The 20,395-nt window shown below is 42.1% G+C and overlaps 2 protein-coding genes across 2 annotated transcripts; both read left to right on the top strand.

Moving 5' to 3' along the window:
- Positions 1-208: 208 nt before the first annotated feature.
- On the top strand, positions 209-3,655 carry dusp2 (dual specificity phosphatase 2). The gene is made up of 4 exons (XM_080468257.1): positions 209-796; positions 1,035-1,156; positions 1,277-1,496; positions 1,935-3,655. The coding sequence occupies exons 1-4, from the start codon at positions 409-411 to the stop codon at positions 2,150-2,152; spliced, it is 948 nt and encodes a 315-aa protein (XP_080324383.1). The 5' UTR covers positions 209-408; the 3' UTR covers positions 2,153-3,655.
- A 4,191-nt stretch (positions 3,656-7,846) lies between these two features.
- Positions 7,847-13,000, top strand: adra2b (adrenoceptor alpha 2B). Its single transcript, XM_080467979.1, has 2 exons — positions 7,847-8,255; positions 8,462-13,000. Exon 2 carries the CDS (start codon positions 8,485-8,487, stop codon positions 10,057-10,059), a length of 1,575 nt encoding a protein of 524 aa, XP_080324105.1. The 5' UTR covers positions 7,847-8,255; positions 8,462-8,484; the 3' UTR covers positions 10,060-13,000.
- The last annotated feature ends 7,395 nt before the right edge of the window (positions 13,001-20,395 follow it).

Raw genomic sequence — 20,395 nt, 5'->3', positions numbered from 1 at the left:
AACATAAAAACACGGGATAACCCCAAACTACCATGTGCGTGGTCGGAAAATCAGGTGGAACATGACGCTCCATATTAGGAGTGCCGGGTTGGCCTAATTTGGTCTTTTCCGACTGTGACGTATGTCTTCTGTAGAAAAACAAGGAGTGGCCGGCCGACCCCGCCCCTTTCTCCACTGTTATCAATGAACAAGAGAAACTATCAAACTCAATCCACTGGACTAGTCAGCAACAACTCCGTCGATTCGTTTGCAATAAATTATTGTGTGTTTTAATTTTTTTACATGTATTTACAATCTACTTTATCAAACAGAGTATTTAAGTTTGCAACAACTGTTGTTTTATAGATAATTTATGTGGACTTATTTTATTCTTTTTACTTTGAAATCAACTTTACTCCATTTGTAGTCATGACCTCCATCAGTGAGCCTTTAGAGATCGCAGGCAGCGAGCTGGTCCACATCCTCCGGACCCCCAGGGATCAGTACACCTCCGCCGGGTGTGTGGTGCTGGACTGCAGACCTTTTCTCAACTTCTCCCTGGCGCACATCTCCGAGTCCCGCAACGTGAACTGGAACTCGATGCTGCGCCGCAGGTCCAAGAGCTCCGTGGTGGCTCTGGAGTGGCTCATCCCGGACAAGGCGTTCCTGTCCCGGCTGCGGGGCGGCGAGTTCTCCCCGGTGGTGGTGGTGGATGAAAGAAGCGGCTCCGTGGACGAGCTGAAGGCGGAGAGCGTGGCCCAGATGCTGCTCACGTCCCTGCAGAACGAAGTTCAGACACACATCTGTTTTCTGCAAGGTAAAAAAAAAAAAAAAAAGTTTATTTCTACTTTAAAGAAAGGGCTTGAACATTGTGTTTATGTGTTAATACTGACATAAACTGTGCAGCAGGGATTTAAAAAATTTTTTTAAAGGGAAAGAAATATATGAATAAATAAAAATCAAGTTTAAATCCTATCGTTCTAATTCTTTCACACATATTTCTGAGCAGGAATGTCGTGAAAGCTTACAGCTTATACTCTGTGACCTCCATTTAGGTGGATTTGAGGGATTTTCCGAGGCCTATCCAGAGCTTTGTTACAGTTCTGCCAGCAATCACCTCTCTCCTGTGGACCCAGAGCCAGCAGTGACTGGCCGCAGGACACCCGCCTATGATCAGGTGAGAGGTCACTTTAAATACAAATCAAACACGACTTCAGATAAATTGTCATGATACAGTAAAATGAATAAATAAATAAAAACAAAATGTAAAGTGGCTGTTCTTGGGTGTAAATTGCAGGACGGCCCAGTGGAGCTCTTGCCCTTCCTGTTTTTGGGGAGTTCCCTTCACTCATCCCGCAGAGAGGCCCTGGCAGCAGCAGGCATCACAGCCGTGCTCAACGTGTCCTCCACCTGTCCAAACTTCTATGAAGGGGAGCTTCAGTATCTTCGACTCACTGTGGAGGATACTCTGGCTGCTGACATCAAGGCTTGCTTTTCTACAGCCATAGCCTTCATAAGTGAGTCTCTCCATCCTGTGTACAGTACTGCCATTTTCCTGCTGTCCAAATTTCTAGTTCCGACTGCTGTCTAAACTCAAAGCAAATTAGCTTCATCTCAAGCCAACTTTTTGTGTTTGCTAATGAGACATGAAAATTTATAAGCAGCTCATTCCTAGATTTGTGAAGTAATCACTGAGTTGCACAACAACTGGATTATACTGCAAAAGCTGCATATGAGAAATGATTCAACATTTCGAGTTGTTGCTTTGGCTTGTTGTGACCACACCGCTTTGTAATATGTTGTTGGATTTGTAAGAGCTATTTTCCGTGAACACATTAACTTTAGAGAACATTTCCTTTTCTTCTTGTTCACCTCATGTATGTCGGTTGTTAATCACTGATGTGAAGTGGAGCAAAACATGCTAACCTCTCTTCCCCTTTCCATCCTCCCTGCAGACTCAGTGAAGCAGAGCGGTGGCCGTGTGCTGGTGCATTGTCAGGCAGGTATCTCCCGCTCAGCCACCATCTGTCTGGCCTACCTCATGCACACGCAGCGCGTTCGGCTGGAGGAGGCCTTCGACTTTGTCAAGCAGCGACGCCACGTCATCTCCCCCAATCTGGCCTTCATGGGACAGCTGCTGCAGTTTGAGACGGACGTCCTCTGTCAAGGGTGAAGATCCAGATGCAGTGAGGACATTTGTGGGACTTTACTCTTCAGCCTGATGGCATTTCTCTGGGCTTCGAGCATTCTCAGGACTCAAGACGTATGCATCAATGTTTGGTTTATGCTGTTTAAACTAGCACATCTATGACACGTACGGTCAGCACAGCCAGAGAAAAGCCACTTGTGTTGCTGGCATCACATGGCTGGATTCCTGCTGACAAATGAGTTCTTGCTTCGACAAACAGCAGTTGGCAGCAAAGCCCCACTTTAATAACCACATTATGAACTGTGATTCTGAGCCAGCAAGTTGGAGCAGCTACCAGGTTGTTTTTCTTCCCCTGCTGTTTTGTACTCGAAGGCAGTTGTGTCTGCTGGTCTGGTTTTGACTTATGTGCCTGATCATTTGTAAGAGCTGCCCTACTTTATTACAAAAGTCACTCCTCCACACATATAAATGATGTGGCAAGTCTTCCGACAACACTGTGTTAACTAGTCATAGCAATAACACATGAATCTCATCTCTCAGTCCATCAAATAGACTATGACACAAGCTGATGTCTGATTGTTTAGTTCGGTCAGAAGGAGTTTGTTTTCACAATGTAAATAGTATTTTTATTTTGTATTTATTATTTTAACGTTTGTTATGAAAGTATTACAAATGTTCATTTTTGTGACTGCACTTTATACCTCTCAAGTTTTGGGCTTGTTCCTGTTGTATTTCTTTTTCACAGAAATAAAAAAATAAACATGCGGGAAAGACTATAAAATCCTCTGTTTGATGTGAATGCTGTACCACTACTTAATTCCTCTTCAATAATCACACCAGTCTTTCATACCATGTATTTTTTGTATTTTAGAGGATGATCTTCTTGTGAAAGGGGAACAGGAAGTCCTTTTAACCTCAGACAATACTATTATACGTTTCACTTTCACTCACACAGGTTACAAGAACTACTTTGGGCATTTGACAGTGGAATTCAGTGAAGGAGAAGAGTAGAAAGCTGTTTAATGGCTATTTTAAATCAGGAGCTTTAGAAATACCAACAGTATCACTGAGTGACTGTGACACTTTTGTTTTTGCAGGGGTTTTCGAACTGAGGAGCCTCTTCCCTCACAGAGTTCGGACCCCACTGCACCTTCTCCAGCCCCCAAATTATGATGCTGTGCATGTTATCATTCATAAAAAGAAGTATTGTTTCTGGTTGAATGCCACACTTTCTAATGCATTTCACCTTATAAGATGTTCCTGTCCATCGCTATGGGGATCCATCCATGTCTATACAGTTAAATAATCCAACTCCCCGGTTCATCACAGGGCAAACACAGAGAGACAAGTCGTCACCACATTTACAGTTTTGGCCAATAACCATTGAAATATTTGAATACCGCGACACTTTTGGTTTTCTACTGAAAGTTATTTCATCATTTTAAGTCACCTGTATCACATTTATAACCCCAAACTTCGAAAATGTCGACCTCTACCCTGTAAAATAAAACACAGTCAGATTGACCTTATTGACCTCTGAACGTCTTCATTCGATTAGCTGCAGTTTTCCAGACTGAGGGGCAGAGAAGTGCCCTCTGGAGCTTTCTATGTCTTGATTGAGAGATTAGTTCAAGTAAAACCCAGAAATATTTCATTGTTTTGCTTCATTTCCACTTTAGGACACCATAGTTGGTAGAAAGAAACTAGGCTGAATGAAGATTCCCATCAATATTGGCTCATAAGCCATGACCTCTCATCTGGTCATTTTCTACAGATAAAGATGAAAATCTCTGTCTGGGTAAACGAAGGCTTTGTTGACAAGTTGAAGCTGAATTTCAGCAAAAGAATCAGTACAGCGCTTGCTCCCAGTGTTGATAGTTTGAAATGTTATTCACTGATCCACTGGATGAATGCAACTTCTGCAGTCGTCTGGAGCTGTGCACACAAGTTTTGTTACATTTCCAAAGCACATATTATGCCAAAATAATTAATGAATAAATATGGTTTACAGAGTTTTGAATTGTGAATGTTTTATTAATTAAAACAGTGATTTTTCAGTGCAACTTTTTTATATTGGCATTGATCACAATAAGATTAATTTAGTACCATTACTTTTGTGACATTAGTATTAGTATTAATATCAATTACTCTGTGTGTGCATGTGTGTGCTTGATTGATTGATTGATTGATTGATTGATTGATTGATTGATTGATTGATTGATTGATTGATTGATTGATTGATTGATTGGTTGGTTGATTGGTTGATTGATTGGTTGATTGATTGATTGATTGATTGATTGATTGATTGATTGATTGATTGATACAATGGAGAACACTGTGTGCAGCCTGAATTAATTGAAACAACAACCTTCATACATACATACATACATACATACATACATACATACATACATACATACATACATACATACATACATACATACATACATACAGTACATACCTGCGTAATGAAGTCTTGACTGGTATTTGTGTTGAGATAGCGCTCTCTGGCGAATGCAGCGGAAACTACCTAAATTTACAGATGCCAACAGGTGGCGCCAGCGCACTTTTTATGAATACTGACAACTCTTTCCGTCTCAAATACAAGTGCGAATCTCCCACCCTTATACAGTATTTCTTTTTTAGCATTTTAATACCGAATGATTTGGCCTCGTTGTAGTTTAGAGTGGTTTTAAATATACAATCTGAACAACACACAAATCACAAGTTTGTTAGTTTTCTAGTAATTCAGTTTGCTTTGGTCTTCGGCATCACAAAGCTCATATGGCCAGTATTGTATTGATTCTGCTGGATCTAATTCAATCTTTAAACTTCAGTGTAAGTCTAAACACTTTTCGGGCCACTTTTCCCCCACATTCCCCAGACATTCACTTTTTCTATTCCAAAAAAAAAAAATAAAACATTTAGGTGGTTCTCATAAAAGAAGAAGCACACAGAGTGGAGAAAAAAGAGAAACACAAGACCGAATCACGCCAGTAACTCAACAAGGCTCTCATTTCAGAGTATCTAATGGGAAGGTACTGTACTATAATTGATTTGGACCCACACCATAATGCTTACAGTCTCCCACCAGCGCTCAAGTATTGTCCTTACGCGCACTAAACTTATTGGACTGTACTTTATAAATATTTTTTTTCTCTCTCTGACTCATTTTTTCTTCCTCTCAGTTACTTTCTCGGTGTGCGAAACTTTCTGGAAGTTCAGTCAAAGAGTGGCTGCCCTTTCCTGGACCGAGTGCATTTTTTTTCCCCCAGTCTAGATGTCAAGCAAGAATTGTTGATCCGCTGTGCGTGATCCGTGACAGCAGAATTTCCCCCATGACTGGCCGATCTACTGTGTGTGTGTGTGTGTGTGTGTGTGTGTGTGTGTGTGTGTGTGTGTGTGTGTGTGTGTGTGTGTGTGTGTGTGTGTGTGTGTGTGTGTGTGTGTGTGTGTGTGTGTGTGTGTGTGAACCACATGCTGTTACACAACAAACAGCTCTGGGAGCGGTGTACTGCGCGCTGAACGCGGTGTGCCTCTCGGCCTCCATAACCCCGGCACCGGTGACACACCCCTCACCCCCAGAATGCATTTTCAGCGTGTTACTAAGCGCGGTTCACCCACGGAAACAGACACTTGATTGGAGTGCACTCTCCCGCTAAAAGCTTTATTCTCCCACCCTTTATATTTAGAATGTGCAGCGTGGAGCGGAAAAAAAAATGCACAGCCATTATTGGCTGCATCGTCAGGTCACGCAATCAGAGCGCAGGTCTCCCAATTGTGATTCCATGAGTGTCGAGCTGGGCTTCTCTCTCACTGGAGCGTCGACGTGTGGGTGATGTACAACAACAACAAGTAAACAGGATCTCCCACCCACACGCCATTCATAAGACTGTATGCTGTGTGTGTGTGTGTGTGTGTGTGTTGTGTGTGTGTTGTGTGTGACACCACAGGGTCACATCGCCACCTCCAAACAGCACAGGATCAACTCGGCTGCAGTTTAATTTGCGGCTCTGTAAAACAGCCAGCATGACGTAGGTTTCGCCTGATAATTGAACAGTCGAGCTCTTGATCTCAGGTAGGCAACAAAATCACGAGGGATGCCACGAATGTCTGTTCTTCTCGGATGATGAGGAGGAGGAGGGGGAGGAGGTGCTGCGGGACGCATAAAGCGGTGGGATTTGAATAGCAGTCAAGTGATGATGTAAATGCATGAGCGCAGCAAGTTACAATAAGTACCTTATGGTCCTGCACAATGAGCAGAGGTAGAGGGTAACGGTGCAATTACCGAGGAAGGGGAGAGCAATCTGAAGCCCATTTCACAAGGAAATGATTCACGTCCATCGCCACTTTTTGTCTGATGATTGTAATTAACTGCTACTTTAAGGAATAAAGTCTTATCTTTGAAATCTCTCATAATATACAAGATTTATTGCTTTAGCTTTAACCATGCAAACGAGAGAGTGGACCACCTACAGTTTAGCGCCTTAATAAATCAGTACCCTGAAGGGAGTCATGCTTTTAAAATGAGAGCTTTAATTTTATCAAAAGTTTTGGAAGTTGTGGAGTTGTGAGTTTTTATAGCTTTGGTGTCAGAAAAGAGTAAAATTCATTCTCATATCTGAAATTGGCCCTGCTTTTATGATCATTAGAAGATCATCTGCATGGACACGGAAAAACAGCAGCATGTGCACAACTGTACAGGTTGTTTGTTTTTCCTATACTGTACAACTAAACGCTGCACGAATATTTTCTAAACCAAATTAGGAAATACGAGTGCAAAGATTTTCTCCAGACAGGATAGCTAAAGCCTGAGTGGAAGTGCTGTGAACTCAGTAGTTTCATCTTGTTATTATGAAATCATTGATGGGACGTTAAGATGGTTATTTTTTTTATCATTAAAAAGCTTTTATCCAGTTTTGAAGTAAGTCCATAAATCAGAGAAAGATGATGATGATGATGATGATGATGATGATGATGATGATGATGATGATGATGATGATGATTGATTAGTTTTGTTAAGTGCACGAGTCTTTGTAAAGGAAAATTATGTTTTCCGTAAAGCAGATCGCTCGAGCTCTGCACTCGCAGCTGGACACCACAGCATCCCGCGGAGTTAATTGACCGGTGCTGTGCCACCCAACAAGCCATTTCTAATAAAACCACGTCGGCTGTGCCGCACGGGTATAAATGTAATGGGAAGGAGGAGAGCTTCAGACATGGGAGGAAAAAGGCAAAGGCTCTCATGACGCCCTGCTCCACAATGACATCACTGGGTCTAAAAGAGGCGCAGGAGAGAGAGATGGGAGGCACCCCACTTATTAGATTTCGTCGTAAGGTCCTGTTCACAAGTGAAGACGCTGCTGCGCCTCTGTGAGGAAAACTGATGTGCGCCCGCGGAGTGGCTGAATCATGGCATCCCAGTGAACTTCGGACGCACCAAGGACCAAAAAACTATTCCGGAGACGCACAGATTGAATCTGCTCAGTGGGGATCGTTTTTCTACTGAGGAAATGAGCGGTTTTAACAGAGGATTTGCCCGTGCGCCGAGGCGGAGAGCTTGAGGTTAACTTTATGTTTCCCAATGTTCGATTGACTGGAAACGTTTGAATCAGCGCAAGCTCTAACACGCAGGAAATTAGCAGTATATTTTACTACTGTGTCATTGTAAATAGTGTGTTATAATACTCTCCTCTTTTTTTTTTTAAATATTTTTTTCCAGAAAAGACCGGTATGTTTACGCGCGCCTCAAACGAGGACGCACGGATATATTGTCTAATAGATGAGATTTGCCAGGACTCTCGGGTCGAAAATGACCCAAAATTTGATTTTTAAAAATACAAATTACATCTTTTACATCTTCCTTTTTTCAAGACAAATAATCAACCCCCGAAAGAACGGTATGGGCTGTGCGTAAGAAGTTTGAGCTCGTCAGACTGGCGCACGACTGTAGTCGAGGCAGAAATTAACACCGTTTGGAAAGGAAATTCAGTTTCTACAAAGCTTCACGGCATTTGAATTGAAAACCAGCGAACTGTGTGTGCGCTTAAAATGGACTTGGAAGAACTGCCGTGGAGGGTGCAAGGGAGCTAGCACACGTCCGAGTGACAGAACTAGAAGAATTGGGGTAAATATAATAAATAATTATACTTTTATGGACAAATATATTTTCTCCCCCTGTATTTGGATATTTTATTATTGTGTTATTTTATTATAGCACATGTGATCCCTTGGTGTATATTCTAAAGTTAACTGTTGAGTTGATTTTTCAAAGAAATGTTATTCAGAAACAAAATCGTATGCATATATGTATTTTTCTTTCTGTCTATAAAGACGCTTGGAGAGATCCTCCCAGCATGGCTTCAGTTGTGGATGGTGGCTGCTCGATGGAGCTGAATGGCTGGAACAGCAGTGTGAGCAGCTCCGGAGCCTCCGTGCCCTGCAACCAGAGCGTCCTGAAGCTCGCCCCTTACTCCCCTGAAGCCACGGCAGCTTTTGCCACCGCCATAACCTTGATGGTCGTCTTCACCATCGTGGGTAACATCATGGTCATCATCGCAGTCTTGACCAGCCGATCACTCCGGGGTCCACAGAATTTGTTCCTAGTGTCACTGGCTGCTGCTGACATTTTAGTGGCCACACTCATCATCCCCTTCTCCCTGGCCAATGAACTGCTTGGCTTCTGGTACTTCAAGTCCCTGTGGTGTGAAATCTACCTGGCGCTGGATGTGCTGTTTTGCACTTCTTCCATTGTGCACCTGTGTGCCATTTCACTGGACCGCTACCTGTCAATCTCCAGAGTTACTTACGGGCGTCAGCGGACTCCCAAACGCATCAAAGCAGCAATTGTTGTAGTGTGGCTCATCTCTGCCATCATCTCCTTCCCTCCTCTGCTCTCCCTGAACAAAAGTGAGGCGGGCGACCTGGAGAATGACAGAGGACCTCAGTGCCAGCTGAATGATGAGCGCTGGTACATCCTGTACTCTACCATTGGTTCCTTCTTCGCCCCCTGCCTCATCATGATTCTGGTCTACGTAAGAATTTATCAAATAGCAAAGCAGAGAACGCGATGCCCGCCAGGAGAGCCCAGGAAAGATGGGGTCGGCTGTGCAACACCAAGTCAGCCTCCACGACACCTTCAAGCTAATGGGAAGAACGATGAAGAAAGCACACCCCCTTCATCCAACAAAACCTCAAACGCGAGACCCCCCACCCTTGCTATCACTCCATCTCCGTCCCCTGGAAAGTCCCAAACCACTGAAAATCCCAACCCCAATAATCTCCTGCAACCTCCATCCCCATCTAAAGTCATGTCGCCCGTCTCAAGCTCCCATGATACCACTCGTCATGGCCCCTCGACACCTTCCTCTGTGCCTGCCCCCAAGACTAAAGAGGTGGGGAAAAAGGGCAAACGTCTGAAGGGGAAAAAAGCTGACAATAACAATGGGGACAGCTCAAGCACAGAGAGCGATATGGAGCACAGCCATGGAGGAGGTCGTGGCAGCACGAGCATGCCAGGATCACCTGCTGGAGGGGGGATCCACTCCCCCGCCTCAGTCAAGCGCTACCGGGATATGATCGCCACTTCGAAGGGCTCTCGGCTAGTGCCAGGGAGGAAGTCAAAAACAGACAACAATCCTGGTGCAGCGAGGCGTAAAGCAATGGTCAACAGAGAGAAGCGTTTCACCTTTGTCCTGGCAGTGGTCATTGGTGTCTTTGTGGTCTGCTGGTTCCCTTTCTTCTTCTCCTACTCACTGCAAGCAGTGTGCCCAGAGACCTGCGCCATCCCAGATCCACTCTTTAAGTTTTTCTTCTGGATCGGTTACTGCAACTCTTCACTTAACCCAGTTATATACACTATCTTTAACAAAGACTTCAGAAAAGCTTTCAAAAAGATACTCTGCAGAAACACCAAGGGTACCTTCTTTTAGCACTTAAAATTTACAGCAAAAATGGACCCACAGTGAAACAAAAAATGCTATTTCTGAGGCATGAAGAAATGATCTTTTCCATTTTTTTCAATCACTCAAAGGGCTGTTTTAAAAATGTTGAACTGTGGAAATTTCAGCATAAAATTTGAACTGAGAGTCACTTTTACAGCCACAGTGTGCGAACAGGCAACTTGGACTGTGAAATTCCCACTCGCAGCTGAAAGGCACACATTTTTTACAGGGAGTGTGGCGAAAACAGGACATGAGAAGAACACTGAGAATGACTCTGCTGAAGTGTTTAGCGCTTCAATATTGCTGATAAGACTGCAAAGTTTTACTGTCAAATTACACTGAATAATGGATAATGCTGGACAACAGAGTGGTACATAATCAGAAAGAGATACTCATAAAAGTGACTGAAATATACATTTCTCTCTCTCTCTCTCTCTCTCTCTCTCTCTCGCTCTCTCTCTCTCTCTCTCTCTCTCTCTCTCTCTCTCTCTTTATATATATACATACCATGTTGTGGTATTACAAAGTCACTAAAGGACTGATGGGGAAAGAAAGAAAAGTGGCCTTAGTTTCTGAGGAGCCTAGAGCCCTTTCTTTATCAATACAGAGCACAAGGAGCACACAAGGTTAGTGGTGATTTCTTACGTCTGCAGTCTTAATTTGTCCAGCTGCAGGGCAAACATGTGTTTCTCGGTTTTTATCTAACAGTGCAACAACAAGATGAGGGTTCTGATGATCTCAAATGTGATAGCACAAACAAGGGCACCCTTTCAGTCGTTTGGAGTTTTTTGTGTGGCAAGTCTCACATCAGACTTGTTGCTTTAGGTTTGGTATGGGTCACAGTGGACAGTCAGGCAGTTTGTAACGATGATCCCGGCTTTCAAATCCCCCGATACACTAAATGAATATGAATGTGGATGAACTTTGACTTTGTAAAAAACTGAAATCCTGTGGGCTACTGAGAAGTAAGACATGTGAGCACCTGTTTCTCTCCCTCATATTCTTAGTTTGCTTTTATCTCTACCTGGACGATCAGTAAAAGACAAGCCTGAGCATCTCTTCCAAAGAACTGCGTCAGTGTTAGGACTCTTAAGCTATAATTAAAACTGTTTCCAGTACATTTAATTTCTTTTCAGACATTATTCACAGTATGTATTGGGAGGTGAATCTGCTGAAGACTGAAAAAAACAACAACCTCACTTTTTGATGAGCAGACACATTTACCAGGTAGACATTTACACTGACTGTAATGGACAGATGAACAATGCAATTACAGATGTGTGATGTTACCCCTAATTACACCCACATGGGTTATGCTGAGAAGTGTTTAGCTGAGTCACTCTTCACCACCGCCTCTGGCACATCATCATCGCCTGCAGTGGACCTTTACATGGCACATTTGGGTTGTTGCTGGGAGGCAAGAGAGGATAAATGGTGCATTTATTTTTTTCTCACCAAGACACAGAGACTCTGTCTGTTTCCTCTACAACAACAAAAAAAGAACTGTGAACAGCACACAGGCTTATTGACTCAATGGGACAAGGGCTGTCAGCAGCAACACATCAATTTACTAATTGTCTACTTCTGCTGACCTGTGTGTGTGTGTGTGTGTGTGTGTGTGTGTGTGTGTGTGTGTGTGTGTGTGTGTGTGTGTGTGTGTGTGTGTGTCAGTGCCTCATCTGGCTGCTATGTACTACAGATCTACTGTATTATTGATTAGACCAGAGACCAGATTTCCTGATGCAGGCATCACATTGCTGTCTGTCATGTCTGAAAGTTTCATTCTGTAGAAATTAAGAAAAAGAAAAAAAATGTTGTATGTACACTGAGGACATCGTACTGAACTGAAAGTTTGTGTTTATATTTGGTATTGAGAACATGCATTTTAGTGAAAACCCTGAAGGGACCAAAGAGCCTTAAAGGACATCAGTCTGACTCAGTGATACCTGGCTCTGCGTCGCTTTAATTAAGTATTAGTTTCTATTTGGTGTGATGGGAGACAGAGATTATTTATTTCAAACTATATTTGTGTTTCCTGTCTGTTGCTTATTTATTGTTGCATTACCGTGCATTAATTCTGAAGATGAAGAGAAATGAATTGGTAAAGAATGAGAACACTGTACAGATTTTTAATATCTCCAACACGAGCAAAATAGAGTCCTTTCATCAAGGTTTTGCTTTGTGAGACTGAGTTGTTATTCATGTTTATCAGGATGCATTTGTGATCAAGTGAAACAACATGGACTTTGGGTTTCCTGTACACAATGCAGCAACTGAAACATTACATTTGTCATCATTGCTTCATCTAGTTGTAATACGAGTACATTTTCAACCAGAGCTACAAGCACATCCACGGCTTTAGGTTTAGTAGGCTGCAACATGAGGAAAATCTTTCGATACCAGTGCCGCTGTTGTCCTACTTTTTCCTGAAAAAGTAATCAAACATGAAAATGTCACTGGCACCTACAGCCAGTTTCAGTTGGCTGATTTGCGGGCGACGATCCATACCACTGAGAGCTGCTGGGAGATTTATACAAATGAATAAACCAAATGTTTGAAAGTACGAGCTCCACATAGTTATTTCCTATCCACAAAAACAGCAAAAGGCAACACAATTACAACCAATTTGATCACAGAGGTCATGAATGAGTGGCCATTTCCTATAAACACACATTGCAATGCTTTTCAGACTTGCCAACCATGGCTTTGTGTGCTGAGAATACTGCTTTGTTTGTTTTAAAAAAGTAAGAATTAAGGCTTAAAGGTGACAGATGCAGTAATCCACCTCTTGATGACTATCCTTTGTCCTGAAACTGCCTGTATTGTCTTTTCCCCCAACTGTGTTTGGACCAAACTGCCTGGTCTGCGCTCGCTTTGCAATCTTACATCTCCCATCTGTCATCATCCCCCTCCAGTTTGGAAATAAAGCTACTTGAAAAAGCATGAGTCATCTCCCCCCCGGTTCGTTTATTTCATATATTTTCAAATGATACAACATCACGAGGAAAGAAATGAAAAGAGAAGATCATTTTCAGGTGGAGGATCAGCAATATGTTTTAAGAGAGTGATCTCTTTCAAGCATACGTGTTGAACAATATGAAGTCATTATCAGGCATTATGAACTAGCTTTGAATGGCAACCTAAGTTTATGAAATAGTCCATAACATTGGGTGCTGATGGCTGTTCAAGATTTCATGAGAAAATCTCCTATCACAGTGGGACATGGAAGTAGGCTGAGGCAGAAACAGCTTAATGTTGCCTACTGCCAACAAATATGGAGAAAGTCCCACAGGTATTGGCAGATTTGCCAGATATCCCATATGCACACACACGCGCGCACACACACACACACACACACACAAACACGCACATGCACACACACGCACACACACACACACACATGCATAAATCAAATCTGTCCGCCTGCACCAGCTGTCACATACTGTATTCCAGTCATGAAACATTCTGTCTACATACAGATGCAGCCAGTCACACCCACATCCACCCACCACCCACCCCCTCCCAAACACGCACGCACGCATGCACACGCGCGCACACACACACACACACACACACACACACACACACACACACACACACACACACACACACACACACACACACACACACACGCACACACTTGTTGTGACAGCTTGTTATATTTGAGGTCATCAGGCCCATGGTGAATAGTAATTGATTTATGCTGATGGGCAGTTTGGAGAATTTCCACCACAGACTCGAGCCTCTCTGTCCTGGTTTTTCTTCACAAACACACACACACGCACACGCACACACACACACACGCACACACACACACACACACACACACACACACACACACACACACACACACACACACACACACACACACACACACACACACACACGGGCACATTCCCACTCAAAGAAAACGCATAACCCAAGTGTTGCTCCGCCTTTACAACCCCACAGTTTCATCTCCATATTCATAGCTGTGCTGAAATTTTAGTCACACAAGGGTCTGAACAGACAAGTTATCAGAGCCAACCATAGGGAGCAGTGAGACGTATGTTTACAGTGTTGTATATTCATACAGACACAGTACACCTTAGCTCCTTATTCTTTGGCATCAGGTAGAATGTAAAGCAGTTCTGCTATGGGCAGTGGAGGGGATTCAGCATGACATACAACAAGCACATTGGAGTCACATTCACACAAGATAGCATCAAGAAGAAATATGCACAAGCATGCTCCTGTGCAAGGACAGGTGCAACATTTTGAGACATGCATACATATTTTGATACACAGATGCACATTAACCTCAGTTTACAAATGTTTGATGGATGTCGCATTCCTGAGTATGAATATGTATATGTTTGGAGGGCGTTCCAGCACTGAGCACTTTCCCTTTTCAATCTCCGCCACGTTATAATGCCAGATAAATTTCTTCAATCTGTAATTTGGCTGTTGAAAACACCCAAGAGGCACGATGAAAAATGAGCGACAGAACACAGGGTGGCTCTCTCATGCTGAAGGTGGAGGCATTAAAATGCACTTTCGCTTTGTGAAGTCTGTGATAAAAACGTCATTTTAAGGGGCATAGGCAATTATGATTACAATCGTTTCACAAGTCTGTGGCTGTTTAACTGAGTGGTACTAGGGACTGCCGTGGCATAGTGTGTGTGTGTGTGTGCGTGCGTGCATGTGTACACGCTGGCCTTTCATCTCTGATAAGACCCATTTAAGTTTTAATTTTTGACCAGCATATTCTTTTATTCTTGTAATATTTGCCACAAAGACTCATTTAAAAGCAAATCATTTGGAGATGGGCCAGGCCTGTCATTGTTTAGCTGTTACCCTGGCAACAACAAAAATTATACAAGCAATTAACACAACCCAGAAAAGAATACATTATATTATTGATTAATGCAGCGCAACTTGGGAAATTAGAGAGAAATTATGAAATTCTCATTCCCAATGTGACAGCGCAGGTGCAACAGTCCCACTGCAAAGTGGATGTGTTACTGTTAACTGTTACACTGAAAATGTTGCCGAGGGCAGTGAAATGTGATGGACAGGGTTGTCATAGTCTGTGACAGTCCATAAAGTCAACAGTCACCTTTGTGACTCAGAAGCGACTGGTGAGTTTGTTGACTATCCATCAGTGGCGTTGAGACGTCAGCTAACGGTAAATCTTTCTGTTTACTTGCTGGAACATCCTTGTTGTGGTCATATTATTCCAAAAATGTGAAAATGATGAGTCTAATGTCAACAATATGGTCAATATTTCTTCATTCTCATTCCTCTCTAGACATCTCATCTTACCTCTGGTTTGAGTCCTGGATGAGCTTCTGGTTCCCTCTGTGATGAGGTTGCATGTTCTCTCTGTGCATTGTGAGTTTTCTCTAGATACTCCAGTTACGTCCTATTGTCCAGAAACATGTATTTGCTTCTGAATAAATGTTTGTGGTGCAGCAGATGGTTGTGCGAACAACCTCGAACATAATGGAGATTTGTTTCCACAACTTGTAGAATCATCATTGTCAAAGCCCAAACCAGCAGACAGTTTTTTTCACTAGTCAACCAGACTCATGAACAACAGACACCCAGACAACTCCTGAATCTCTGAATGTTAGGAGCAATCCTGCCTCTTTTCAATCCTTATCTAAAGTGCATTTCGGTCTTTCTATTTCAGTTGTTTTAAATCGAGATTTATAACACTATTCATATACTTCCTTTATATTTATTCAATAACTTATTTCGTTACTGCTGCACTGACAGGAAGCTGAAACACAAGTATCATACTGTTGTATTATTAGGAACCAACGGTAAAGGAGTATTAGATATTAAATATTTAAATTATTGGAGAAAATACAGCTAACTACCTGTCAAATAAGCTGCGGCTGCCAGTTTGAAATCATTTTAGTAAAACATAACTGTAACTCTGAGGAGAGAAGCTGATTTATTAATTCAGGCACATGGTAAAAATTGACCCACTTAGCTTCTTTGTGTTATATGTGCAAAACAGTCCTTACCACAGATCAGAGGTGTCATACTGACTTAGCTCAGGGCCACACATACAGCCCATGTTGTTTGTAATAGAAGAAAAAGATTCACACAGATTATAAAACCTCCCCAAATGATTTGGTCTGATATACCAGTGTTTACTGTTGTTTTTTTTCAGTTGTTTTCTTGTTATGGTTAGCATACATTGCTGTGCTGTGCTGCCACATATATTGCTGCCATTAACTGTTCACATCTGGCTCTCAGTTATTTATTCTATTATGTCCTTTCCCCCAGTGGAATAGGAATTATTAGTTTTAAGGACCATTTTTAAAAGATTTTCACGCTGGGAATTGAACCAGATTTGGCCTGTGGGTCGTGTGTTTTTACACACCTGCCGTAGAACATTCTGGATTCTGTATTTGTTGACTTCTGCATAGTGTCGAGCACTGTTTCTTCAGTTTCTTCTCAAAGCTTTGTTTGATGACTTTGTGTGTGGAGTTTGCATGTTTCTTACAGTTCCCTCCCGCATTCCAAACACATGTATATGAAGTGTGTGTGTGTGCGTGCGTGCGTGTGTAAACTTGGTACGATAAAGGATAAAGTGGTATTGAGGATGGATTCTCTTCATGTATAAATAACAACAATCCAACTCTTGCAGTCTTCAGTCGTTTGAGCTCTGTGATTACCAGGAAACCTTTTATCCTGTCATTACTTGTTGTGTACATGTTTGTTGTCTTTGAGTGAAGATTTGCCTTTCTTCACTCCGGTAACTGACATAACAGAAGGGCCCACCAAGAAACAGCCAGACATAATCAGGAAACCCCCGGTGCAAAATGTACATAAAAGTAAAGTATCATGACTTTCATAGAAATGAGCTGTAAATGCCTTTGAACTGAACGAAGAAGATTATATTAACAAGTACACTCTCATACAATTGTATTTTATTCACCATTGGGTGTTTAAAGTGACACATTATATTTCTTGACCAGTAAAAACTAATTCTGTCAGTTGCTCGGTTGTATATAAAAAATGGTTGCATCAAAAGGGAATTATTTGATCGTGTTTTTATTTACATTTATATACCGTACCCACCTCTTTGGAATTGGGGTCATTTATCAATTGATAGTGTACGTCCAACAAGACACTGAATATAAAAACTGAGCAGAAAACACTTAGCCTGATGGCTGATGAAATGTATTGATGGATTTATGTGACATAAAGCCCGGTAGCCTTCCAGTGAGAAATTACTCTATAAATCATGATTTATTCATAGTGCTGGGATGGTTTGGTTTCTCTTATTTGATAAAGATTTGGTGGTTAGATGTACGTAAACAGATTTGTGTGCCTGTATGTGACTCTGAATAAATCAGTTTCAATACTAATTAACTACAAAATGATGTGTCAAAATTAAGTCAGTGCCGTTTTGCAGCGGGTGACACTTTTTTGAAAAATATATTTGCCTCATCACTGAATTAGAAATGAGACTCATTTGTGCTTTCCCTGTGGACACAATTACTTTTTCATGGATATGAACCCTCACAGATTATTGTGCCTCCTGGTGTTGGTAAAGAAAACAGTTAAGAGGCAAAGCTGTCACGTTATTATCACAGGCAGCATCGTGCTCAGCTGTAATAACTTTGTTTGTTCCAAAAATTTAACCCTCATCAGAACTCTGACAGGAATCCAGATCATGAGTGAATCATCTGATTGAAAAGTACACACTCGGGCGGTGAAACGACCATAAAATCTGCAGCTGAGCTCAACACACAATGAAAGAGACGACTTGGGCTGTTGTGTGCGACTTCCGAGAGACGGCTGCCAACTATGAAGCAGGGACGAAGACGGCCGGGCCTTTATTTAGCCTGGCTGTTGTGGAAAAGCCGCAGTTCGCACAAGTTCAATTTGAAATACAGACATGCACTAACAATACCTTAAATAAGCACACACACACGCACGCACGCATGCACGCACGCAAAAACACGCAACCCATAAACACACACACACACTCACACACACACACACACACACACACACACACACACACACACACACACACACACACACACACACACACAAGAAACATACTGGTGCCTAAAATAGAGAAACAGATGACTAACACTCAAGAGAACAAACAGATAGACACTTATGAATGTCAGCACACACATATACTGAATGTGGCCACACATGCTGTCACGTGGACACACAAACAAACACATACAGAGAGAGAGAGAGAGAGAGAGAGAGAGAGAGAGAGAGAAACAGAAACAGAAACAGAAACAGAAGCTGACAGTAACATCCCACAAAGAATCAACAAAAAAGTTATCAGATCTCTTCAGACCGTACATATTTTCCAATACAAGACACACTGTACTGTGTAATTTATTCATTGATCACCAGCGATCCACTTTGCCTTAAAATTCTTACAGATGGAGCCACTCACACCCACACTATGTCTGTGTAATGTGTGTGTGTGTGTGTGTGTGTGTGTGTGTGTGTGTGTGTGTGTGTGTGTGTGTCACTTTCGGTGTGGAAACTAGTACAGGTTGTGCTTGTTTGGATTTGAAAGCGTTTTGTCCTTTCAGAACTGTAGCCCACAGTATTACAGTGGCTGTGCATCGCACACTATGGACAGTTTCCATTACAAACTGATGATCCGATTAAAAGACTAATTGAACTCTGTGCTGTTTTGGGGCCCCGACATCTTTGGCACTATATGGGATTTTCTTCCCTTTTGTTTTTGCTGATCTGGTATCTCGTGTCCGGGACTCCATCCAGGTGCGAAATGTTCTATTTTGGTTCAAGAAAATGCTGAGTGTTTATACTTAAACTGGGGGTTTTAAAATCACTTTATAATTCTTTGAAAAACAAAATCACTGAATCAGCAACTTTTATAAGGTGCACAACACAACTGTTCTGGTGGATTTAAAAGTTGTCAGTCCATAAAGCTGAGCTGCTGTTGTTGGATTTTTTGCTGTCCCCTGCATATGGAGCTGGAAACCCTGAATTATTGAAAATATAAGCTTTAAGGTGCCTTTTAGTGTCTATAATTATTATGTTGGCATTGTACTAAAGCAGGAGAAAAACTGGGAGATTAGGAAGTCCACATGATGACAAAGGGTGAGGTAGAGGTCTTCCTTCATACACCACGAATTTTATTCACATGGGGTTCCACTCTCTTTTGAACCATCCATCCATTTATCCATCCATCTTTTTTACCCTCACAACTTGGAAGAAAAAATAAAACTCTTCAAATCTCTCTCTCTCTCTCTCTCTCTCTCTCTCTCTCTCTCTCTCTCTCTCTCTCTCTCTCTCTCTCATAATGCAACATTAACATCTGGAACTGAATGGCAAATGGCAACATTGCAACATTGGGAGATCAGTGATTCAGCGGTGAAAGTTCCCTCCTTCATTCCTAACAAAATAGTATGAGCATCTAAGCCATAAAAAATGCATACTGAAGGCTGCAAAGCAACAGGGTTTTGTTTTTTTTTAACAAGAAAAGACACACCGAGGCAACGCTGTAAAATCTTGCGTTTATTTCTTGAGAATGTTTGAAATGCATTTAATGATTCAACAGTAAACATTCATGGAAGCGTTGTCATTTCTTTACTCTGAAACATGTAGGAGTTGCAGACCTTTTCACTGGTCCGGCCCAATTCATACCACCAACATCAACGTGTTTGACATCCCAGAACTTCTCTATTGTACCTGTAAGAGTAATGTGCAACATTAAAACTATTTGTAAAACTATCAGGTTTTTACATTCCAGCATTTGTGTAGAGAGAAACTGGAAGGCTGATTCGTTATTAGACCAAACTGAGTTAGGACCATTTTTTGCTTTGGTGGCAAGGCGTTGAGCTTTTTAAGCTACACAGAGAAACTTCGCCAATTTGATAACCTTTGACCTCGTGAATACAACTATGTACATGAGTAAATGTTTTATCAGCACGGTCTATTGTCATTGTCGATTGTCTTCTTGACGCAGTGGTCAGCGCTCTCGTCCTACGGGTCTTGGGTTCAAATCCAGCTGGAGGTGTTTGTGGAGTTTGCATGTTCTCCTTGTGCATGTGTAGGTTACCTCTGGGTTCTCTGGCTTCCTCCCACATTCCAAAAAATATGCACGTGATTGTAATTGGTAATGCTAAATTACCCCTGAGTGTGTGTCCTATGATAGACTGATGACCTGTCCTCATTCTGGCTTTAAACAGATTTTTATTGACGTCCATATGATGCCCAGAAAAGACATCCAGACAACATCTAAGAAAGATGTATAATAAAACTTTCATTCTGGCTCCTCTGAGGACGTCTCCTGGATGTATAGAGGTGATGTCTTTTAAGC

This window comes from Lipophrys pholis (genome assembly GCF_963383615.2).
Source record: "Lipophrys pholis genome assembly, chromosome: 7".
NCBI classification, from domain to species: Eukaryota; Metazoa; Chordata; class Actinopteri; order Blenniiformes; family Blenniidae; genus Lipophrys; species Lipophrys pholis.
Note: the sequence above shows the minus strand (reverse complement) of the source record. Positions and strands in the feature narration are given on the sequence as shown.